Below are 21,177 nucleotides of genomic sequence, written 5' to 3'. Positions count from 1 at the left end.
CTTTTTTAAAAATACCAACTTCTTTCCTGGAAGTCCTTGCAGTGTATACTTCTCTCTCCCCCCCACCCCCCTTCCCATGCCTTCTCCCCCCAAGCCCTCTCCCTCCCACAGATCTCTCGATGTCCCTGCTCTCAAATGTTGTGTTTGTGCTTCCCCTTCTCTCCCCATCTTGTCTACCGCTCCCGTTATTATATACTTTGTGTGTTTGTTCGATTTTTTTTTTGTGTGATGGATGTTATCTCTTTCACGAGCCTCTATCCTGTATACAAAAAAAAACAAAAAAAAAACGGTGCAATTGACAAAATTTTCACCCTAGTATGCATCTACTCGTGTAGATTTTTAAGGGATATGACGTCATACGTAATGTGGTATGGGCGACATCTTGGAAAAAACGAAAAACTTTGGACCTCTATATCTCCGAAACCGCACCATGGAAAAAAAGCAAACACGGCTCATTGTAAAGAAATCTGCATGGGGAATAACTCTTGTTAATGATGACGTCATCGGTGCCTTCATTGTGACGTCATATTTACACAAGTACAACGCTTAGTCCAATCAATTTGAAATTTCTTGAGCGTGATCTGCGCAATTATATTGGAGAATGTAAATATATGACGTCATCAGTCACGTGGTCTGGCAGCCATATTGGATCAAAGAAAATAACCCTTAAAAAACAAAAGACTTGGCTCACACTAAGTCTATGGCATGGGGTAAGTATTCTATGAATACCTTCCAGTTTTTAATGCATTAGGTTTTGTTTTGTAGGTTTCATTGGGGATGAATGTCAATTACTGGAGACTAATGTGCTCACCTCGAGTTCTGCCAGGTCCACAACAGGAACAGATGTTGAGGCATTTGCATATATCTGAAGAGCTCTGTCTCCTGCAGCCTTTGCGTCAGCCTGAACAGCAGTGGCCAAGTTATCCATGTGGTCCCGCTGTTTCCGCAAGTCCTCCAACCTGAGAACCACACAGAAAATGTCCGATTTTGCATCTGCTCACGCCAGACTTGTTCAGAGTGAATATAAGTGGATATGAGGAACATTATATTCCACTTTCAACAACAACTATGGGTTTGCTTAGAACAATAGCAAAGACTGATGATTAGTTCCAGAATTTTTTTTGAAACAGATGGGAAAATTATGGCCAAACAACAAAATAAATTAAACTTTCCAAGTAGTTCTGCACCCAAACCTAAGAAGCAAACATTCTTAGTTGATTTGCAGTGCAAGGCTGCGATGTACCTGTGCCGCTGATGCAATGCTCTCTTCTGGTTAGGGCAGGGATTTGTATGGCACAACAAGTTTGGCAAATGGTGGCAAATCGCACACCAGGTTTAACGTTCATCTGAGGGACAGCTGATGAATTCTGGGGCAGGGTCAATTCTGGGTCAGGGGACAGTTTATAGCTGGGTCAGGAATCAAACCTAGGTGTGACAGCTTAGAGGTGAGTGTGCATATCTCTAGGCCATCCTGCCAGCCCGAAGAAGCAAATGATTGACCTACTCAAGCTCAGTATTAATAAAAAAACATGAAGGGCATATATTTATTCCATACTCGTTTGTACTGAGAAGGTGTGATATATGGAACATTGGGTATGAGAGAGAGTGGCAGCCAAATATTCCTCCATATTTGTTTGGAGATGGTCAGCTTGCCATTTTATTCTTAAAAACTTTCTGAATGGAAAACTTAAATTAATATTGTGGGCATCAGCTTCAGAATAGAATATCCTATATTCTCCCATATTAACCACACGATGTCCAGGTGGACCAGAAAAATCGTTTCTTGTAGAAAGTGCTCAAATTTCATACCTTCGGCTGAGGTCGTTGATGGTGGAGCTAAGGGTTGTTTCCTGTTTCAAAACGGAATTCAGCGTATCATAAGCCTCGGTAGATGTTGTTTTTGCCATGTTGGCAATCTTCTCAATCTCTCCAGCCGACTGCTTGTGCCTGCCAGAAACCAAGTTGCTTCATCATCTACAATTCACCTGTATACTTTTCACAAAAGGTATATATATATATATCTCTTACTATAATTCACCAAATGTCCGTCTGTCCGTTCGAAGGTACCGCAAAAACGGCTGAAACGATCGCAACGATATTTTGGGTGGGTATTCCTGGGACCCCTGGGAGTAAAATAGGCTATATTGTTTTTCCAATTTTTCCAAGTTTTCCAATGTTCCAGTTTTTCCAAACACGATGGAATAATATTTACCGATATGAACAGTGATGTGGCTTTTGTTGAAATTCTACAAATACTGTTTATCCTACGTACCAGGAGAGAGTGGATCGACTCCTGACGAACTCTTCCGATATAAACATGCAGCTCCGAAGTAACACGGTAGCATGTGCAAAGCGACTGAGAAACAGGTGTAGTGGCTGCTTCCATTTTGCAGAATTCAATCTTTTTTCAAAATGGGCACCATGTACTGTTTAGATTTTGATGATTTGCGTGTGATATGATTCAACGGATGTTTATATGAATCGTTTAAAATAAAAAAAAGCCTTCAATTTCTGATATTTTGCCTTTTCATTTGGGCCTCCCAATTGAGGCGGGTACCGTTGCTAGCATATATAAATATAAATATAAACAATTTATATATATATATATATATATATATATATATATATATATACAGTATATATATATATATATACATATATATATATATATATATATATATATATATACATGTATATATGTATATATATATATCTATATATATATATATATATATATACATATACATACATATATATATATATATATATATATATATATATATATATATATATAACACATGCTGTTGTTTGGCTAAAGGGTTATCCGAGCAAGAACTCAACAGAAGCAGTACATGTTGCTTTGATAATTTTCTTGCAACGCATTTGGAACCCCAAAGCTCATGAAACTGATATCACTCAACTCTTGAATTCCAATCATTCTAAAAGAGTCAGATGGCTACTAACCTGCACAGATATGAACTGCAACCCAGACAAAGTCAGTGCAGGCCTTACCCATGTTATGTCTTGTCGACTGATCTTGCATGCATTGAAATAAATATTTCCCTGCCGTGACTCTACCCTCACAAGAGGCAACATTTAAGGGGAAACTGAATTCAAATTTAAACAAGACTGAAAGACTAACAGCGGCGTAGCCAGGCTTGTTTGATACTTTAGTTGAAGAGGATAGTATAACCTGGGTGGGGATACCAGTTTGAAAATAATGTAAGTATTAAATTATTTTGAAGTACTGTAAGTCTCTAAGGTGTCTGTCGTCATGGAAGTGAAGATAATGCATTGAGACACTGGTTTATTATATATGCTTTGAGTCAACGATGAACCAAACATACACCGCTTCATTCCAGTAGCTTTGCAGTCACAACAAAGGGATTGCAGTGTTATGATTATATTTACTATATTAAATTATTAATGTTATTATTATAATATTAATGTTATTACGACGCGCCATCGCATAAGCTCCCCTGAACTTCATTCCAGGTGAGCTAATAAAAACCATAACACTCTATGTGCCAGTCGTGTGTCTGCCAGAAATGAACTACTTGATTGCAGCATTTCCTGGACGATTGCTGCTGGAGAATAAAGAATAATAGTAAGACTTTTCTTCTTTTTACAGGGCCCTAGGCTCATGTAGGAGTTGCAAAATAAATCACGCACCCACGTGCAGACAAACACACGAGACAACACCGGACTCGACTTCAGACCAACACAGCAACTGATCCTTGTGGAAATGATGTCACTTACTGGGCACTAGATCTTCTCCACACTCAGCGGGGTAATTTATAGATGGATTTGAACCTTCCCATTTGAAGGGTAGTACCTGTTTAATAGCGTACCTGTCTGCCATGTTATTTTTTACTAAGTTGAGTACTAAGTTTATCACGATATGTAGTTGAACAAATTTACCTTTCAGCAAGAATCCGGGCCTCTTCGGCCAACATGGAGAAGTTATTTGGACCGGATATTCCTTGGCCATCCAGTTTCTGTAACACAGATTGACATGTTTTACATCAACAGGCTCCTGGTTTTGTGTTCCTGCTAAAAATAAAAGATGGAATCTTAGTGAAGGCCAAATCAGGAGTGATGTTATTGATGGCCCAGTAGGGTATGACGACTGTGAGTGTTGAAGAAACAACAACTTTGAGACGACGATTATGATGATGACAGCAACAAAAGGACAGTAAAATGTCAGGAGAGGATGGAAAAGGTTTTGGCAACATGGTTTCCATATTGAGAAGGATTAACATTGCGAACTTGTGATGAAAAATCTCATCATCCCTTAACAGGTTAGTCCACTGAGGGTGAAGCAACTTCATCAATCGATGGCATGGTTAACATACAATTCGTGAATTTTGACACCAAATATTCGGTAGAGCCTCCTGACAGTCAAGAAGCTGACAGTTTGGGCATTAACCCTTCAGCGGAGCAAGAACGGTGGTTTGACAGGCAGTCAGTTTCGCTCTTTTGCTCCGACGAAGGGTTAACAACTGAAACGTCCATTTCTTGTTGCTTCCCACAGCAGGTAGCGTACCTTAATCAACATCCTGTTGATTCCATCCATTGAATTGCTAAACCGTTTGTGACATTTATGGAAACGTTCAGTTATTACAATCCTCTGTTGCACGTCAGCAATTCAAACCTTCTCAAATGACTCAAGTTGCTCCCTCTAAGGGATATTATACGTGGGTAGTCCATAGTCCCATTGAGAGAATCGTACCACATTTGCGAGAGATTTCTTTGCACTCTCAAGATCCTCCCGTCCCCTCTGGATGAGGCGCTCCATCTCGGAGAGGCGATGCTGAACCCGTTCCGACGCTCCCTCGACTCCACCTACCGTGCTGGCGATGCTGTGCATTCGGCCTTGCTGGCTTGCCAGAGCCTGGCTCAACACGTCGATCTGTTTATTGAGTGCATTTTGTGAGTCTGTGTGGAAAAAGCAAAGCACACCGCAACTTCCATCAGTTGGAGTCCACATATTGTATAAGCAATCGAAAGAAGGCAAGGCTGATGAAAGAGAAGCTCGATTGCGGAGTTGGGGATGAGGGAGAAGGAAAGTGGAAGGAGATTTGGAGGAGAGTAAGTCAGGGTAATAGAGAGGAAGAAAAGGGCATACCATGGCGGAGGGGGTGAAAGAGTCCAAAACCTCTGCCATTGTTGCGGACGCAATATGTAAATTGCACCTTAAACGTAGTGATCGGGCTTGTGAAACCCATATAAATTTATGGACTGAACTTTTTCATATTTAACGGAAGGAAAACAAAAACCTCACATTACTTTCACAGTAGACAGGAAACCAAAGAGCAGAAATTTAAACTCGAATGCAACCATACGTCTCACCCATAAACAAATAAAACTAGAACGGTCCTCAGTAGAGAGCGCATCAGTTTGTTTGTTTGGATACATACCAGTTTGTGGTTTGTATCCCACTGATAGGTCAGATCTGGATCAGACACTAACCAAATTTTAATCGGCTCGTTCTTGTCACTTACCCAACTCATCCACCTAGTTTTGTGATACGTCGTCCACAACATTTTGAAACATCATGCTACATATCGTTTTTGACTCCATTAAGAATGACTTCAAAAATTCTCAGATCCAAATCTGGATCTTCACCAAAATCTAATCATTTCGTCCTTGTCACATACCAAACCTCTCCACCAAATCTGGACCGAATTTGTCCACAACTTTTTGAGATATGTTGGTCACAAACAGACAAACAGACAGGCAAACTAACAGACTGGGGTGAAAATATAACGTCCATCCACCTTTGATGTTGGAGGTAATTAAAAATACAACAACAGATGAGGACCGCAATAAATACCATGCACATTCAAGGCTTTTGGAGCATACCATTGCAGTAGCAAGGAACAAAGCAAAATAAAGGAAGAAAGAAAACCATCCGACGTAGGAATTTCTCTGATAGTTTATGGTATCCCAATGCACAACTAATTTTATTTATTTCTCATTATCTAATTTTAATCAGATAGACAAAGTGCCTCCTCTAAACCACATTTTACATATTACCTTTAACCTGGCATGTGTGGTTGATAGGTCTGCTTGTTCAGGATGTAGTGAGTCCTGAAGTTTATATTTACCACCACAAAGGCCGGATGTACAACAATAATGCATCTTTGAGCTGAACAGTGTCCTGGCGGCAGAGTTGTGCTGTACATCAAGAACTCCATTTCAAACTCTCCGTGTACTGCTCTTACATGTCCCAAACTCAAGGAGTACATCTGGCTGCGACTTCCCCTCCGCTGCCACCTCATGTTTGTCTGTGTGTTGTACCGTCCTCCCAACAGTGACGACTCCATCTATATCTCTCTTTCAGACAAAATGGACTAACTTTTAATCACTCCCAACTCTGTCTTCCTCATGTGGTGACTTATTTTTCACCATGCTAATTTGCTGGGTGTTGGTACCTCTGTCACCAGGCATGGCACTTCTGCAAAGGACTTCTGTAACTCCATGGAACTGACTCAATCCTTGTATTTTCCCACCTGGATTACTCCTATTGGCAACTCTTCCCTTCTTAATTTGGTGGTGACAAACATCCCCGCAAATGTATCTTGCTCATTCTCTGCCCCATTTGGCTCATCTGATCGCTTATGAAGGGCAACATCTCTTTGGCCATTCCCAGAGAACAGCATCAGTGCTGGTGAGTCTGGCAGGTCACTCAGGCAAACTGACAGGGACTGCAAGCAGCCATCTCACTTCAGGACTGGTCTCTGATATTTACTGCCCCTGATATTAATTCAGTCTGGGAATTCTTCCACAAAAACCTGCTCTCCCTTATGCACAGATTCATCCCATTTCATCTTCAGTTATCTTTCCCATCTTCCCACTCTTGGTACTCTGAATCCTGTGGTGAGGCAGTTGCTCTTATTCATTCATAACTCTTACATGAGCCTCGATTCTGTATACAAAAAAAAAAAAAATTCTCCTCCTGGAAGGAAAATCCAACCATACGCAACCTCAGATCATTCCACAAAGACCACAATGAGTATGTGTCTACTCTCAGAGGAGTCATAAAACATCTGCCAATCTCAGGAATGAGCTTTCAGACTTGTCTCCCTCTAAAACATGGTGACACCCTGTCAAGTTGGTCTCTGTTGTATGCTCTCCTTCCATCCCTTCCCTCACTTCAAATGGCACCACAGCTGACTCTGCTCATGAGAAGGCCGAATTCCTTAATTCTGTGTTTGCTTCAAAATATTGTGTCCCTAACCCCTCACTCGTTGTACCCACACTTCCCAGTCGTACACAACTGCTCCTGGATTCTGTGTCTTTTGCACCTGAGAAGATGGAGAAGGTTCTTTCAACCCTAGACTCTGACTCTGCTATTGGACCGGATGGCATCACCTCACATGTCCTAAAAATCTGCCTTTGATACTCTTGCATTTCCTCTCTTTGCCCTTTTCACCTGTAATTTACCCTATGACATCTTCCATCTGCTTGGAAATCAGCTAACATCACAGCATTGCATAACTAGAGAGGTTCCAGGGAACCTGAACTCAACTGGTCTATATCAATATGGTTAGAATATGCATAATAGAACCACAAACGATATAGTTTATATGTGCTAAAAATATATGACAAAAATTGATTTTCAATATGGCCGCCCTGCCACGCCCATTTTTGGGCGTGCAACGCCCAAATGCAATCCCGAACTAGTTTATGTCTTAAAGATGCTGCATAACAAGTTTCATCAAATTTATTCAATATTTGTGACTTTTAGAGCATAGACGTCGAATTGTTTACAGACGACAGATGACAGACAGACAGACAGACAGACAGACGACAGACGACGGACACTGGGTGTCGACAAAAACTCAGCTGGACATAGTCCAGTTGAGTTAAAAAGGTGCAAAACTGATCCCCTCAACTACCGACCAATAACCTTACTTCCAATCATCAGCAAGGTCATGGAATCCATCATCGCAGTTGACATAAATCATTCCTTTCCTCCAACAAACTCATCTCAGATCACCAATTCAGATACAGATCAAGTCACTCTACCTTGGACATGCTGCTTCTACTCTCCCTTCAATATCAGACATGAGATCAGGGCCATCTCTCTTGACATATCTTGAGCTTACAAGGCTCTCAGAATCCAAGGCTAATTCCACTCTTCGATTACTGACTTCCCCCACTCTCCCCAGCCAACATGTGGCTCTCATCGCAACCTTTTCTTCTCTCTCCCTATCAAGGCTAGAGTGCCCTAAGGCAGTGTTCTGGCCCTATCTTATTCCAAATCTTCATCAATGATCTATCTGACTCTCTGTAAAATCATCTTTATCTCTAAAGGCCTTTATCTTTATTGGCTAACCCTCGCTCTATCAGGGAAAATGGCCTTAAAATGCATGTTGAGTTGTTGTATCTCCAAGCCGATGACTCCACTCTCTGCCGTGACATCCCTCATCCCTCAGATTGGCAGGAAGCAGCCTCTTCCCTCTCTTCAGACATTGACAAAATCCCAAGCTGGTCATGCACTTGGAATATGTCTTTCAATCCTGAGAAATCTCTCTCCAAAAGGACCTACCACAATCCCTCTTATTTACTTTCTCAACAATTCTCTCAAAGAAGTTCAGTCACTCAAACTCTTGGGTCTAACTCTCAGCCATGATCTCTTTTGGGCAAGCCACATTTCAAAGTTGGCCACCAGAGCCAAATGCTGACTGAGCATCCTCCATTGTGCAATGTCCTTCCTGGGCACACATGAACTCCTATCCACCTACAAGGCTTTCATCTGCAACTTGATGGAGTACTGCTCTCCTCTCTGGGTTGTTGCACATGCCCCACACCTTGCTCAACTTGACGCTGTATAAACCAAGGCTTTTAAGATCATTGGCATCTCTCGCAAGGAAACTGAGTCTATGGGCCTGTCGCTTTGCCATCACCAACAGGTCGGTGGTCTCTCTGTCTTTTCCCACTCTATTTCTGGTCTTGCAACCTCTGCCTTCTCCATGATTCCCCACCCGGTATCTGTGGGACACACGTGGTCTACCAGCAACACCCTCATAGAGAAACTGCCTAAATCCAGAACAACTACTCACATCCACTCATATATTCCTCTACTTCCCACCTGTGGAACAAACTTCCACACTCTCTTCAATCTCATTCTTTCCTCTTGGTCTTCAAGACAGCTGTTCACTACCTTCTCAAATCACCCCCTATCCAAAACCATGATGTTTTCTTCACCCATTAAAGCACCTACCACTCCTCCAAAAAATTGCTTCTGCAATCTGCATCCATCTTGGCCAACCCTTGTGTTCTCCCCTACCCATCATCGTTAACCTGTGTCCCTTGTTTGTCATTCTCAATCTATTTCCCCCCTTCTCCTGCTCTTCCTTTTGTTATGTTGCGTCCTGATCACTTCTGTGTTCTCGCTCTTCCTTCTGCGCCAGTATTGCCAACCTGTGTCCATGCTCTATCCTTTTAAATGCCGAGTGTCGAGCAAGGAAGCAGCACGTGCCTTGTTTTTAAGTCTTTGATATGATTTGGCCAAGGTCCAAACCGCTGATCTCCCATACATAGAGCAAACACTCTAACCATTACACCACCAGGTTTAGTCAATTTAACTTACATTCTACATCCGTTGTATTATGTATATAATATAATATATATATATATATATATATATATATATATATATATAATATATATATATATATATATATATATATATATATACAGATGGGACAACTGGCTTTCTCTAAAGGACAGATTCTTCTCTGTTGAAGTGCTCCATTCTAGCACCTCTTCAACATTGCAGTTTAAATCGAGCAGACACTCTATGCTGATGGACACATAGTGTGAAGTAATGGTAATCATATGGTAATAATGTGGTTTCGTAAGGTTCATTGTGAGTCAACTCACAATGAACCACAATAACGTATGTGGTTCATTGTGAGTCAATACTCGTACAAAATATACAAAAACCTTTCGGACACATTAGAGGGACTGGTACTCGAACCTTGTGTAAATAGTGCATCGCTGAGCAGTTTGGAGACCGTATTGCCAAGCTCATTCAGTTTTGCTTCAAAGTCAGAGTTGATGGCCGAGTTTGGATCGCGCTCAATCTTGTCCATCATATCCTCAAGGTCCTTCAGATGTTTGCGGAATACATCCACCTGTGTATATGCGGAGAGAGTTGAAGAACACACGTCAAGAAGGTGTTCACTTTTGGGTCCAAAACAGATCTTCAAACACGTGCAGTAAATATAATGAGGATGAATTCATTCAAATAAATACCCATGTGACTGGCATCGTGAGTTCAGAGATCTGTTATATTTTGGGTCCAGCGATATGATTGTAAAGTGCAATATCCAAGTAAATGGCATGTTTTTAAATAAATTGTGCATGGATTGTCAATAAAAATTAAATAATCTCTTTCAATAAAGATTCATTCAGTTAGATCTTAGGTTTAGGTTAGATAAGGCAAGTTACTTTATTTGCAATTTGATTGGTTTCATTTTCTTGGTTTTCGAGCAAAATAAAGATGGGTCAGCAGGCTTTACATTCCCATCTGAAGGACAGTGTGGTCAGAGATTTGGTGTCTCGATCCTGCAATCATTTCATGAGACTGATAATTATCTCCAAGCCTTTTGAAAAACAAAATGGGGACATATTGTAATTGGCTCCAACTGTCTGTCTGTCCGTCACACTGTCTCCTCCTAAACCGTTGGGCAAAAACTCACCAAAGTTGCTAGTTATGATCAACACATGGCACGAAGGTGCAAAAGCAGTACATTTTGGCCCTGCCCTCTAAGGCAGGGTCAAAGGTCAAATATTGAAAAATGCAATTACGAACACATTTTAAAACATTTTAAAATGCAACTTTGTATATGCAATCAACATTGGTGGACACGTGATATATGGAACGATTTGTTTGATTTTACCCCAGGGAGTATGGACTTGAGGTCACAGGGGTCAAAACCGTGAAAATTTTTTAAAGCCAAACTTTGATATTGGGTCATTCCTGCTGGAACTTTTTGCTATCTTTCAATTTTGCTTTAGATGGGGAGCATGGGGATTTGTGATGGCTTGTCATAAACTTAGCTCCAGTTTATAGTGAAGTTTGATCCCTTCAAGGATCGAACCCAGACGAGACTGCTCAATGGTGAGCATTATTCCAGCTCATGAATGACCGACCATACCACCCTGATTGCTCAATTCACTCGCAATGCCCTATTCATTCTTTAAACCTGGAGGACATTACTTTGTTTTCGATAAATTAAAGACCAACCTTTTCTTGAACCAGGTTGTAGCAAGTTGGACACTTATTACAGCCTGGGTTGGTGCGATCGCTGAAGAAGTTTTCCTGACACTGGTCACATTGCATTCCTGAAGCTCCCTGCTGGCAGGCACAGTGTCCACTCTGATCACACTGTTGATCCGTAGAGCCCCCTCGATCACAGTCACACGCTGGAGTACCATACGGGGGATGTAGAGTGTGGGGATTGAGAAATGATGGATGCCAGCTTGCATCTGGTATAAAGTATTCTGGTACCAATATTTAAAGGAAAGGGGGACATGAAATAATACAAAAACTACTGAGGAATTACACTCCTACCACATACCTTTAACATATGGGAGAGAGTTATAGACCATAGACTGAGAAAAATAGTGAAAAGTCATGAAGGTAAATTCGGATTCCTGCCTGGAAGCAGCACCACGGATGCTCTTTTTGTTTTGAGACGAGTGATGGAGAAATACCGGGAAGATCAAAGCAACATGAGGTGTATATTCATTGATATAGAGAAGGCTTATGGCCGGGTGCCTCAGAAGGAAGTTTGGAGATGCAAAATAATTTGTGGAGTCCCTGAGAAGTATGGCAAACTATTGGAGGACATGTATGAGAAGTGCCAGACAAGAGTGGGAATCAGTGTGCGAGAAAGTGAGAATTTTGAATTAAAAGTAGGACTATACCAAGGATCGGCACTGAGCCCTTCCTCTTCCTAATTGTCATGGATGTTCCAACTGAGCAAGTGAGACAGGAAGTGCCATGGTCAATAAAGTTTGCAGATGCCATTGAGCTATGTGGTGGGATGATGATAATATGACTGAATATCTTGAAAAATGGAGAAAAGTGCTGGAAGATAGGGGCATGAAGATCATTGGATCAAAGACTCAACATAAGGATTGCCAGTTTGAACCAAAGGAAGAGGATCGGGCAGGAAGTGTAAAGATTATGGGTGAAGTCCTGGAGAAAGTGAGTAGCTTCTAGTGATTCTGGGGTCAGTGGTGACAGAAAATGGGAATATGGAAATGGAGATTAAGCAACTGATTAGTTCTGGTTGGAATACTCGGAGGAAGTGGAGTGGAGCGTTGTGTGATAGAAAAGTACTGCTGAAACTGAAAGGAGGAATTTACAAGACAGTTGTGAGACTGGCTTTGTTATATAGTGCGGAAATGTGGGCACCACTAAAAAAGAGGAACAGAAACAATGTTATAATGAGAGGCGGATGCTACGATGGATGTGTGGAGTGGCAATAATGGACAAGATTAGGAACCAGTATATCAGGAGGTCAGTGAAGATTGTGGAAACATTGAGGAAAGTAGCCGAGAAGGAATGAGAGAGTGAGAGTGAGAGTGAGAGTGAGAGAGAGTGAGAGTGAGAGTGAGAGTGAGAGAGTGAGAGTGAGAGTGAGAGTGAGAGTGAGAGAGTGAGAGAGTGAGAGTGAGAGAGTGAGAGAGTGAGAGTGAGAGTGAGAGTGAGAGTGAGAGTGAGAGTGTGAGAGTGAGAGAGAGAGAGTGAGAGAGAGAGAGAGAGAGAGAGAGAGAGAGAGAGAGAGAGAGAGAGAGAGTAGGTGGTGAGGTGAGCAATGGAGATAGGACTGCAATAAAGGAGAAGCTTAGGCTGAAAACGAGAAAGAAGGATGCGTTGTTGAGAAATTTAGAAGTTGTGGGATTGGATGAAGAATGGACAATTGACAGGAGGTGGAGAAGGGTGATCAACACCATCATTGTGGTTCACCCCACGTAAAAATGGGAGAAGCCAGAAAAAAAGGAAGTGTTAACGTTCTGGTATAGTACAGCAGAGTATATTTAGTGTTACAGTATACAGTATGGCGTGATGCAAATTAGTGTTGTAAATAAAAATGATGATCCAGAGTTTATCAAAATAGCACATTGTCTGGCGTGGCGATGTGGTATAGCAGAGTGGTTATGATTTGTGGGGACACTAACAATAGGAATTCTCTCACAAGAACTTCAACGCAGGAAGAGGCCATTAGGCACATTAGCCTGTGTAACGGTTGTTTGACCAAACTCTTTCCTTTTTAAATGCTGAGCATGAAGCAAGGCAGTCGCTCGTACCATCTTTATTGTCTTTGGTATGACTCGGCTGGGGTCGGTTTTGAATCACCTATCTCCGAGACTGGGAGGGTATGATCTAAACATGACACCACCAATTACTCTTGAGCTGTAAAATTGTGTATTATATGGTAAGGCCCATCGGTGCTTTATGCGGTACGGCTCAGTGATGAGTGAAGCACAGTGGAGTGGAACTTGCACCTACGTTTGCAGCCGGTCACAGAAAATCCAAAGTGGCCCTTCTCGCAGCGGTCACACTGCAGACCAGCGACTCCGGGACGGCAGTCACACTGGCCTGTGATCGCATCGCACAGGCCTGCCAAAGATCCTATCGGGTCACAGTTACACCTGAAAAGGGGTGAAAATAATGTATACAAGTTAGCTTTGAACTTGATGTCTACTCTTTACAAGTTTAAGTCCCTATAACTGAGCATGCACAGGTAGTTTTTTTTTTTTTTTTTTTTTTTTTTTTTTTTTGTATACAAGATCGAGGCTCGTGAAAGAGCGAAAATTAATCACACAGAAAGACAAACAGACACATAAAACAGATAACATCGGGAGCGGTAGACAAGATGGGGAGAGAGGGGGAAGGACACAAACACAACATTTGAGAGCAGGGACCGAGAGACATGGAGACATCGAGAGATCTGTGGGAGGGAGAGGGCTTTGGGGGGGAGGCATGTGAAGGGGGGAGGCATGTGAAGGGGGGGGGGGCATGTGAAGGGGGGGGGGGGTGGGAGAGGTATAAACATATGGACACTGCCAGGACCAAGTTTATCTCTATGTGTGACCATGACCATTTAGTATGTGTGACCATGTCAATTTGTGTAAGTGGTTAATCTACTCATTATTTGCAGGTGTTAGGAAAACACATTCGACTTGTTTTGGCATTTTCGGATTATGTAGTTTTAGGCAACTTTGAATTAATGTTGTCCCTTAGCTTTATAAGTACGTATTTCACAAGCTTTATATTAATCTTTTTTTTTTTTTGGCCATTCTTACTGTGTATATGTATGTATATATATATATATATATAGTTACGTTTGTGGGGGTAAACAATGAAATACCTTTGGAAAGTCAGGAATGTGTAGGTTTTAGTATGGACCATGTGACGCAAAGTAGGAGAAGCCCATCTCAATGTACATCAGCAGGGTAAATGTTCAGGTGTTTGCATGTCGCCATAAGGAGGGTCAGTTTGTGCTAATTAATTATAGGGCTTATGGTTAATCCCCAGTAAGTATTGCCTCGGATTTTAAGCACATTTTTATTTTCTTTAATCATTCCCTTTTCTGTATATGAGTCGGAAAGGGAGGATCCTCAACCTAGGAATTTATACCTGGGCCGAGATGATTTTAAATAGCTCATGGGATGGGGGTAAATGCCTGGTCATTGTCTAGCCTAGGCTTAGAGACAAGTGTGCGTACCTCTAGACCAGCGTTTCTTAACCAAGGGTAAACTGACCCCTAGGGGGTAAATAAAAAATTCTCATGGTTGGGGGTAAATTCACCAATTCCAAAATAGTGCAATTTTTAGCCCTTTCACTTGCAACATCACCTCATTGCAACCAAAAATTTAGTCTCAGGCCAGCAAAGTCACAGAAATACCATGGGCTTCAAAAAAAAAATTACCATGCGGTAACGTGTGCGGGGAGAAGTGTGCCGTTCATATCAACCGCACTCCTCAGCTCAAAAAGCCACCACGTAATAAAGTTGAAACGATAATGTGCAAGGAAGAAATTAGATTTTAATTGATCAAATTTATTAAATGTAGAATTCTTGAATAAATTAATAAGGTTTTACTGGCTAAAGCGAAATGTACGATCAATTTGACCCTTCTGTACGATAAACTGACTGAGAACATTTCCCAACCCTGCTGTCAGCTGAGCTTGTAAACACTGCACCACGTGACTCACCCAAGCACACACACTCACCCACAAACAAGGTAAGTTATTGATGTGTTGGTGTTAAATGATGCAGTGCCAGCGTGTGTTGCAGAAAATAAGTGTTAATGTGATGAAATACTACATCATCCTTTTTTTGACAAATTTGCATCTGCCATGTTGGATAAGTTTAAATAGCTCATGGGGTGGGGGTAAATGCCTGGTCATGTCGAGCCTAGGGGGTAAATTGTGGGAAAAAGTTAACAGTCCCTGCTCTTGACCATCCTGCCAGCATCTTACTGATATACACATTGAAGAAACAGTGCTGACAAAGACCAGCATTTAACTAATATGTGAAAAATCAACATATCCATTGCAAACTCTCCCTCACTCTTCAATTACACTCCTCCCTCCAGGACTTTAAAACAGCTGTTCACCACCATCTCTTATCTTCCCCCATCCAAAACATTGATCTCTTCTACCCCCGTTAATTCACCCCAGATCCACTTTTTTTGAAATACCGACTTCTGTCTCTCCTGGAAGTTCTAGCAGTGTCCATGTATTTTATACCTCTCCCGCCCCCCCCCCCCCCTGCCGCCTTCCCAAGCCTCCTCCCCCCAAGCCCTCTCCCTCCCACAGATCTTCCGTTGTCCCTGTTCTCTGCTGTTGTACTTGTGTGCTTCCCTCTTTCTCCCCATCTTGTCCCGCTCCCTTTATTGTATGTTTTGTGTGTCCATTGGTTGTTGTTTCTTTTTTTTCTTTTTTTGTGATTAATGCAAGCTCTTACACGAGCCTCAATCTTGTATGCAAAAAAAAACAAAAAAAAAAACTTTATGTCTTGAGGAGATCTCTATACAATCTCTCACTCTCTTTGTAGATGCACACATCGATCTGTTTCTCAATACTGTACCTCTATGCCTGCATTTGTACGCTACATGTCTATGACATAACTGTTGAATGACATTCTGATGACATAACTGTTGCCAACATCACCGGTACAGGTGATGTCATTTCTTGTCATAAGAATGACAATGTGGATATTTCATACATTTTGTATTACACCTTTTGGCTCACCGGGTGCAACCTGTACCGGTCTTGCTCAAAAAGTGTCCCAATTTGCAGCGGCCGCAGTCTCGTCCCATCACGTGCGGCCGGCATTGACACTGGCCTGTCACTGGGTTGCAGGTTTGACCCGTACCCGCCGTTCCAAAGGTAGAGCAAGCACATGCTGCCAGGAGAGGAAAGGGGGAAGGAGGGGAATGAAATTACATGGCCATTAAAGTAATACACAGTCACGGGAAAAAGTAAGTACACCCCATGTAAAGTTTTGACTTTTTCAACATATTTCAACATACAGCTATTTGATCTTCATTGCAACAATATTGATAAAGGTGATATAGTATAACAAATATCATGAAACATTTACATTTTGTAGCCCATTGTATAATTTAAATAAACATAAATGCAAATTTCACATGTGGAAAAAGTAAGTACACCCCTACATTTATCACTACTTCAAATACCTAAAATTAGAATCAGGTGCACCAGGTCAGGTGCAAATGATGAGAACATCGTTCGAGAGGATCTTAGAGGAACCTGTCTTATTTAGACTTCAGACATTTAGTTTGGTTTGCTCTTTGTTGTTGAAGTGTGCGGCGTCACCATGCCTAGATCAAAAGAGCTCTCTAAGGCCTTCAGAAAGAAGGTTATAGATGCCTACGAGTCTGGGAAGGGATTTTAAAAGATCTCCAAACAATTTGAAATCAATCATTCGACTGTCCGGAAGATCATCTACAAGTGGAGAAGATTCCAAACAACTGCCAACTTGTTCAGGCCAGGCCGCCCCAGCAAGTTCAGCCCGAGAGCAGACCGCAAGATGCTGAAAGAAGTCTCTAAGAACCCCAGAATGTCATCACGGGACCTACAGGTAGTTCTTGCCACTGTTGATGTCAAAGTGCACGAGTCTACCATTGGAAAGAGGCTGCACAAATTTGATCTCATGGGAGGTGTGCCAGTAGGAAACCTTTGCTGTCCAGAAAGAACTTCAGGGCAAGACTTAAGTTTGCCAATGAACACCTAGGCAAAGACCAGCACTTTTGGAACAATGTGCTCTGGACAGATGAGTCAAAGGTAGAGCTATTTGGCCACAGTACCAGAAGACATGTTTGGCGAAAACCAAAGACAGCATTTGACCACAAGAACCTGATACCAACTGTAAAGCATGGTGGTGGAAATATTATGGTTTGGGGCAGCTTTGCTGCATCAGGGCCTGGGCAGCTCTCCATCATAGAATCCAATATGAATTCTTCATTGTAGCAGAGGGTGCTTGAGGATAATGTGAGGCCATCTGTCGGAAAGTTGAAGCTCAACCGAAGGTGGATCTTGCAACATGACAATGACCCTAAACATACCAGTAAATCCACCAAGGAATGGCTGAAAAGAAAGAAATGGAGGGTTCTGGAATGGCCAAGTCAAAGCCCAGATCTAAATCCCATCGAGATGTTGTGGGGGGATTTGAGACGAGCTGTGCATGCAAGAAACCCCTCGTACATCGCACAGCTGAAAGAATTCTGCATGGAGGAGTGGGCAAAAATTTCTCCCAGTCGATGTCAGAGACTGGTCGACAGTTATAAGAAATGCCTACTTGAGGTTGTTTCTGCCAAATGGGGCAATACCACCTATTAGAGCCAAGGGCAATACCACTTACTTTTTCCACATGCTAAATTAGCATTTATGTTTATTTAAATTATACAATGGACTACAAAATGTAAATGTTTCATGATATTTGTTATATTATATCACCTTTATCTCTCAATATTGTTGAAATGAAGATCAAATAGCTGTATGTTGAAATATGTTGAAAAAGTCAAAACTTTACATGGGGTGTACTTACTTTTTCACGTGACTGTATGTGTGCATATATATATATATAGTCGTGGCCAAAAATATTGGCACCTTTGCACTTTTTTCAAATAACTCACAATTTTCTCAAAAAATAAGTTGAAATTGACAAAATTATTTGGTCTCCACAATTCTTTATTTCACTGTTAATATTACAGAACCTTTGTTTTTGATTCAGAACTTAATATATTATTTTAAATCAGAAAATAAAAATAAATGGCATTGACAAAATTATTGACACGCTGAACTTAATATTTGGTAGCACACACAGCCTTTGGACAAAATAACTGCAGTCAAGCGCTTCCTATAGCCATGAATGAGTTTCCTACACTTCTCTACTGGCAGTTTGGCCCACTCTTCTTGTGCAAACTGCTCCATTTTCCACAGATTTGAAGGGTGCCTTCTCCCAACTGCTGTTTTCAGATCTCCCCACAGGTGTTCAATGGGATTTAGATCTGAACTAATTGCTGGCCATTTCAGAACAGTCCAGTGTTTTGTCTTGAACCTTTCCTGGGTGCTTTTTCGAGTGTGTTTGGGGTCATTGTCCTGCTACAAGACCCATGATCTTTGACGGAGACCCAGTTTTCTGATACTGGGTTGAACATTGCGCTCCAAAATGCCTTGGTAATCTCCTGATTTCATGATGCCATGCGCTCATTCAAGGCACCCAGTGCCATAGGCAGTGTTCAAGTATACAATTGAATTGAAATAAAATAAGGATTTTAAATGTTGTAGAAAAAAAATGAATACCGGAAGTTTGCCACTGTTGATGCAGCGTCTTTTACACCACCTGATTTAACATGTTGCATTAGTTATCCGTGCCTGGTGTTTCTGTCATTTATGACTTCTTTAAACACAGTAAGTTTCTTGTTTGGAATGATTTTCAATTTTGTTGGATTGTCAAGCCGACAGAGTAAAAATATTAACTCATTCCTCCCTGCACATGCGTGATTTGCACAACAATTTCAGAGCCAAAGTAGTGCTGCACTGCAGGTTCGTTTTCAGTTCCGTTCTCAAAATATACCATTCAATTGAAATTAAGTTGTTTCTCGATCATAAACTGATGTTTGTAGACAAAAGTGAGCCAATTGCTTAACCCCGCTTTTCGCTTTGCATGTGTGGGGTAACAACTGAAAGACCTTCACTCTGTGCACAACAAAACAAAACAAATGTGAATAAATGTGTTGCAGACACAGCAACCGGATGCTTTATCTTAACTAATGTGGAAACATTTGAGTCAGATAGACGACAACAGATGATATAAACTAGAACAGCACTCAGTAGCGAGCATACCTCCGCCTAGTTGGCCATATCACTCAATGGTGAAGAATTATGTCAAAAATTCAACTCGCTGGATCCAGATCGGGATCTTCGCCAAAATTGAATCGATTCTTCCTTGTCACACACACAACCTGTCCAACAAGTTTCGTCCAAATCCATCCATAACTTTTTGAGATATCCTGCTATGTATCGCTTTTGGCCTGATCTCCCAATGGTGATGAATCAATAAAAAGAATTAAATAATTCTCATATACGAATCCATATTCAGATGTTCACCAAAATCGAATGTATTCTCCCTTGTCAGACACCCAACCGGTCCACCAAGTTTCGTAAAAATCCATCCTTAACTTTTTGAGATATCCTGCTATGTATCCTTTTTGGCCCTATCTCCCAATGGTGAAGAATCACTTAAAAATTAAAGAATTCTCACATCCGAATCCATATTCAGATCTTCACCAAAATCGAATCGCATCGTGCTTGTCAGACACCCAACCAGTTCACCAAGTTTCGTCCAAATCCGTCCACAACATTTTGATATATCCTGCCATGTATCATTTTTGGCCCTATCTCCCAATGGTGAAGAATCACTTAAAGATTCTAGTAGCCGGATCCGAATCCGGATATTCACCAAAATCTAATCATTTCGTCCTTGTCACATACGTTACATCTCTGCCAAATTTCGTCCGAATCCATCCACAACTTTGTGAGATATTTAGTTCACAAACGGGCAGACAAACGGACAGACAAGCAGACAGACAAGCAGACAGACAGGGGTGGAAACATAACCCCATCCACCTTTGGGGGGGGGGGGGGGGTGGGGGAAGGTAAAAGTATTGTGGCTGAATGGCTGCATGTACCAATTGGACCCAACAGTCACCGAAGTCCACATTTCAAAGCGGAGTCGGTGGTATTCGGTAATCAACGCCAGTGAATGCGATGACGTCACAATCCGTCACATGCTTTTCATGAACATATATGGCGCATACACCCGTATAATGTAAAAACATTGGTCCGCACTAAGTAGCATATCTAACTGTACTTACTAAGTGTAAGTAACAGGCTGATTTACACTGAATACATATTGTGCACGATACCTGTAAACAGCCGCACCCTGGTGTATAAATAACACCATCGCACGTACTTAAAGACGGGATGTGGACCTTGGTGTGCCACGCATTTCAGAAGGTGATGTCACTGCTCAAGCACGACATGTTTATTGGTTTAGCAAAGTGCTGACCTCTTGCCGTACAATGGAGCCAAGTGGGACGACCATGTGTGGGTGATGCAATATGGAGTTGATTAATCCCAAGGCCGACACGATCAACGTTCACTTTGTACAAATGCCACGGAGCGTGCATTCATGTGGACATGTGGACAATAATTTTAGCTCTTACACGAGCCTCGATCTTGTGTACAAATTTTTTTAAAAATAAATAAATAAAAAATAAATAATTAAAAACTACGATTTTCCCTGTGCAAGTAAAGTCTCCCTGTGTTCGATTGCAATGCACTCTCTCTGTATCCCGAAAGTCTTGGTAAATAATCTTTTCCATGGATAATCGAACACCAGTTGATCCCAATTCACCGAGGAAGAACCTTTCAAGCTCCATTTCTCCACTCGTAACGATGTCATGCACACAGTGATAGATGGATGATGTACGAGTCACACACGTTCCGACAATACTGATTGTTAGGACCCGTACACGCGCACACACGCATTTTTTTTTTTTTTTTTTTTTTTGTATACAAGGTCGAGGCTCGTGAAAGAGCGAACATTAATCACC

At 41.5% G+C, this 21,177-nt stretch overlaps 1 protein-coding gene across 4 annotated transcripts in view; it reads right to left on the bottom strand.

Annotated features, from left to right (window-relative positions):
• Window positions 1–21,177, bottom strand: part of LOC137439004 (laminin subunit gamma-1-like) — a 241,952-nt gene that overhangs the window by 11,978 nt on the left and 208,797 nt on the right. For all 4 annotated transcript variants that reach the window (XM_068134563.2, XM_068134561.2, XM_078767619.1 and 1 more), the window contains 8 exons: window positions 16,286–16,439; window positions 13,538–13,680; window positions 11,264–11,442; window positions 9,992–10,148; window positions 4,733–4,938; window positions 3,922–3,998; window positions 1,810–1,947; window positions 812–959 (listed from right to left, as the gene is read on the bottom strand). In XM_068134563.2, coding sequence (XP_067990664.2) covers window positions 812–959; window positions 1,810–1,947; window positions 3,922–3,998; window positions 4,733–4,938; window positions 9,992–10,148; window positions 11,264–11,442; window positions 13,538–13,680; window positions 16,286–16,439 — 1,202 coding nt within the window. The remainder of the gene's footprint in view (window positions 1–811; window positions 960–1,809; window positions 1,948–3,921; window positions 3,999–4,732; window positions 4,939–9,991; window positions 10,149–11,263; window positions 11,443–13,537; window positions 13,681–16,285; window positions 16,440–21,177) is intronic.

The sequence above is a fragment of the Myxine glutinosa genome, chromosome 13 (assembly GCF_964187855.1).
Source record: "Myxine glutinosa chromosome 13, kmMyxGlut1.1, whole genome shotgun sequence".
NCBI lineage: Eukaryota > Metazoa > Chordata > Myxini > Myxiniformes > Myxinidae > Myxine > Myxine glutinosa.
This window is presented reverse-complemented; position numbering and strand designations above follow the sequence as displayed.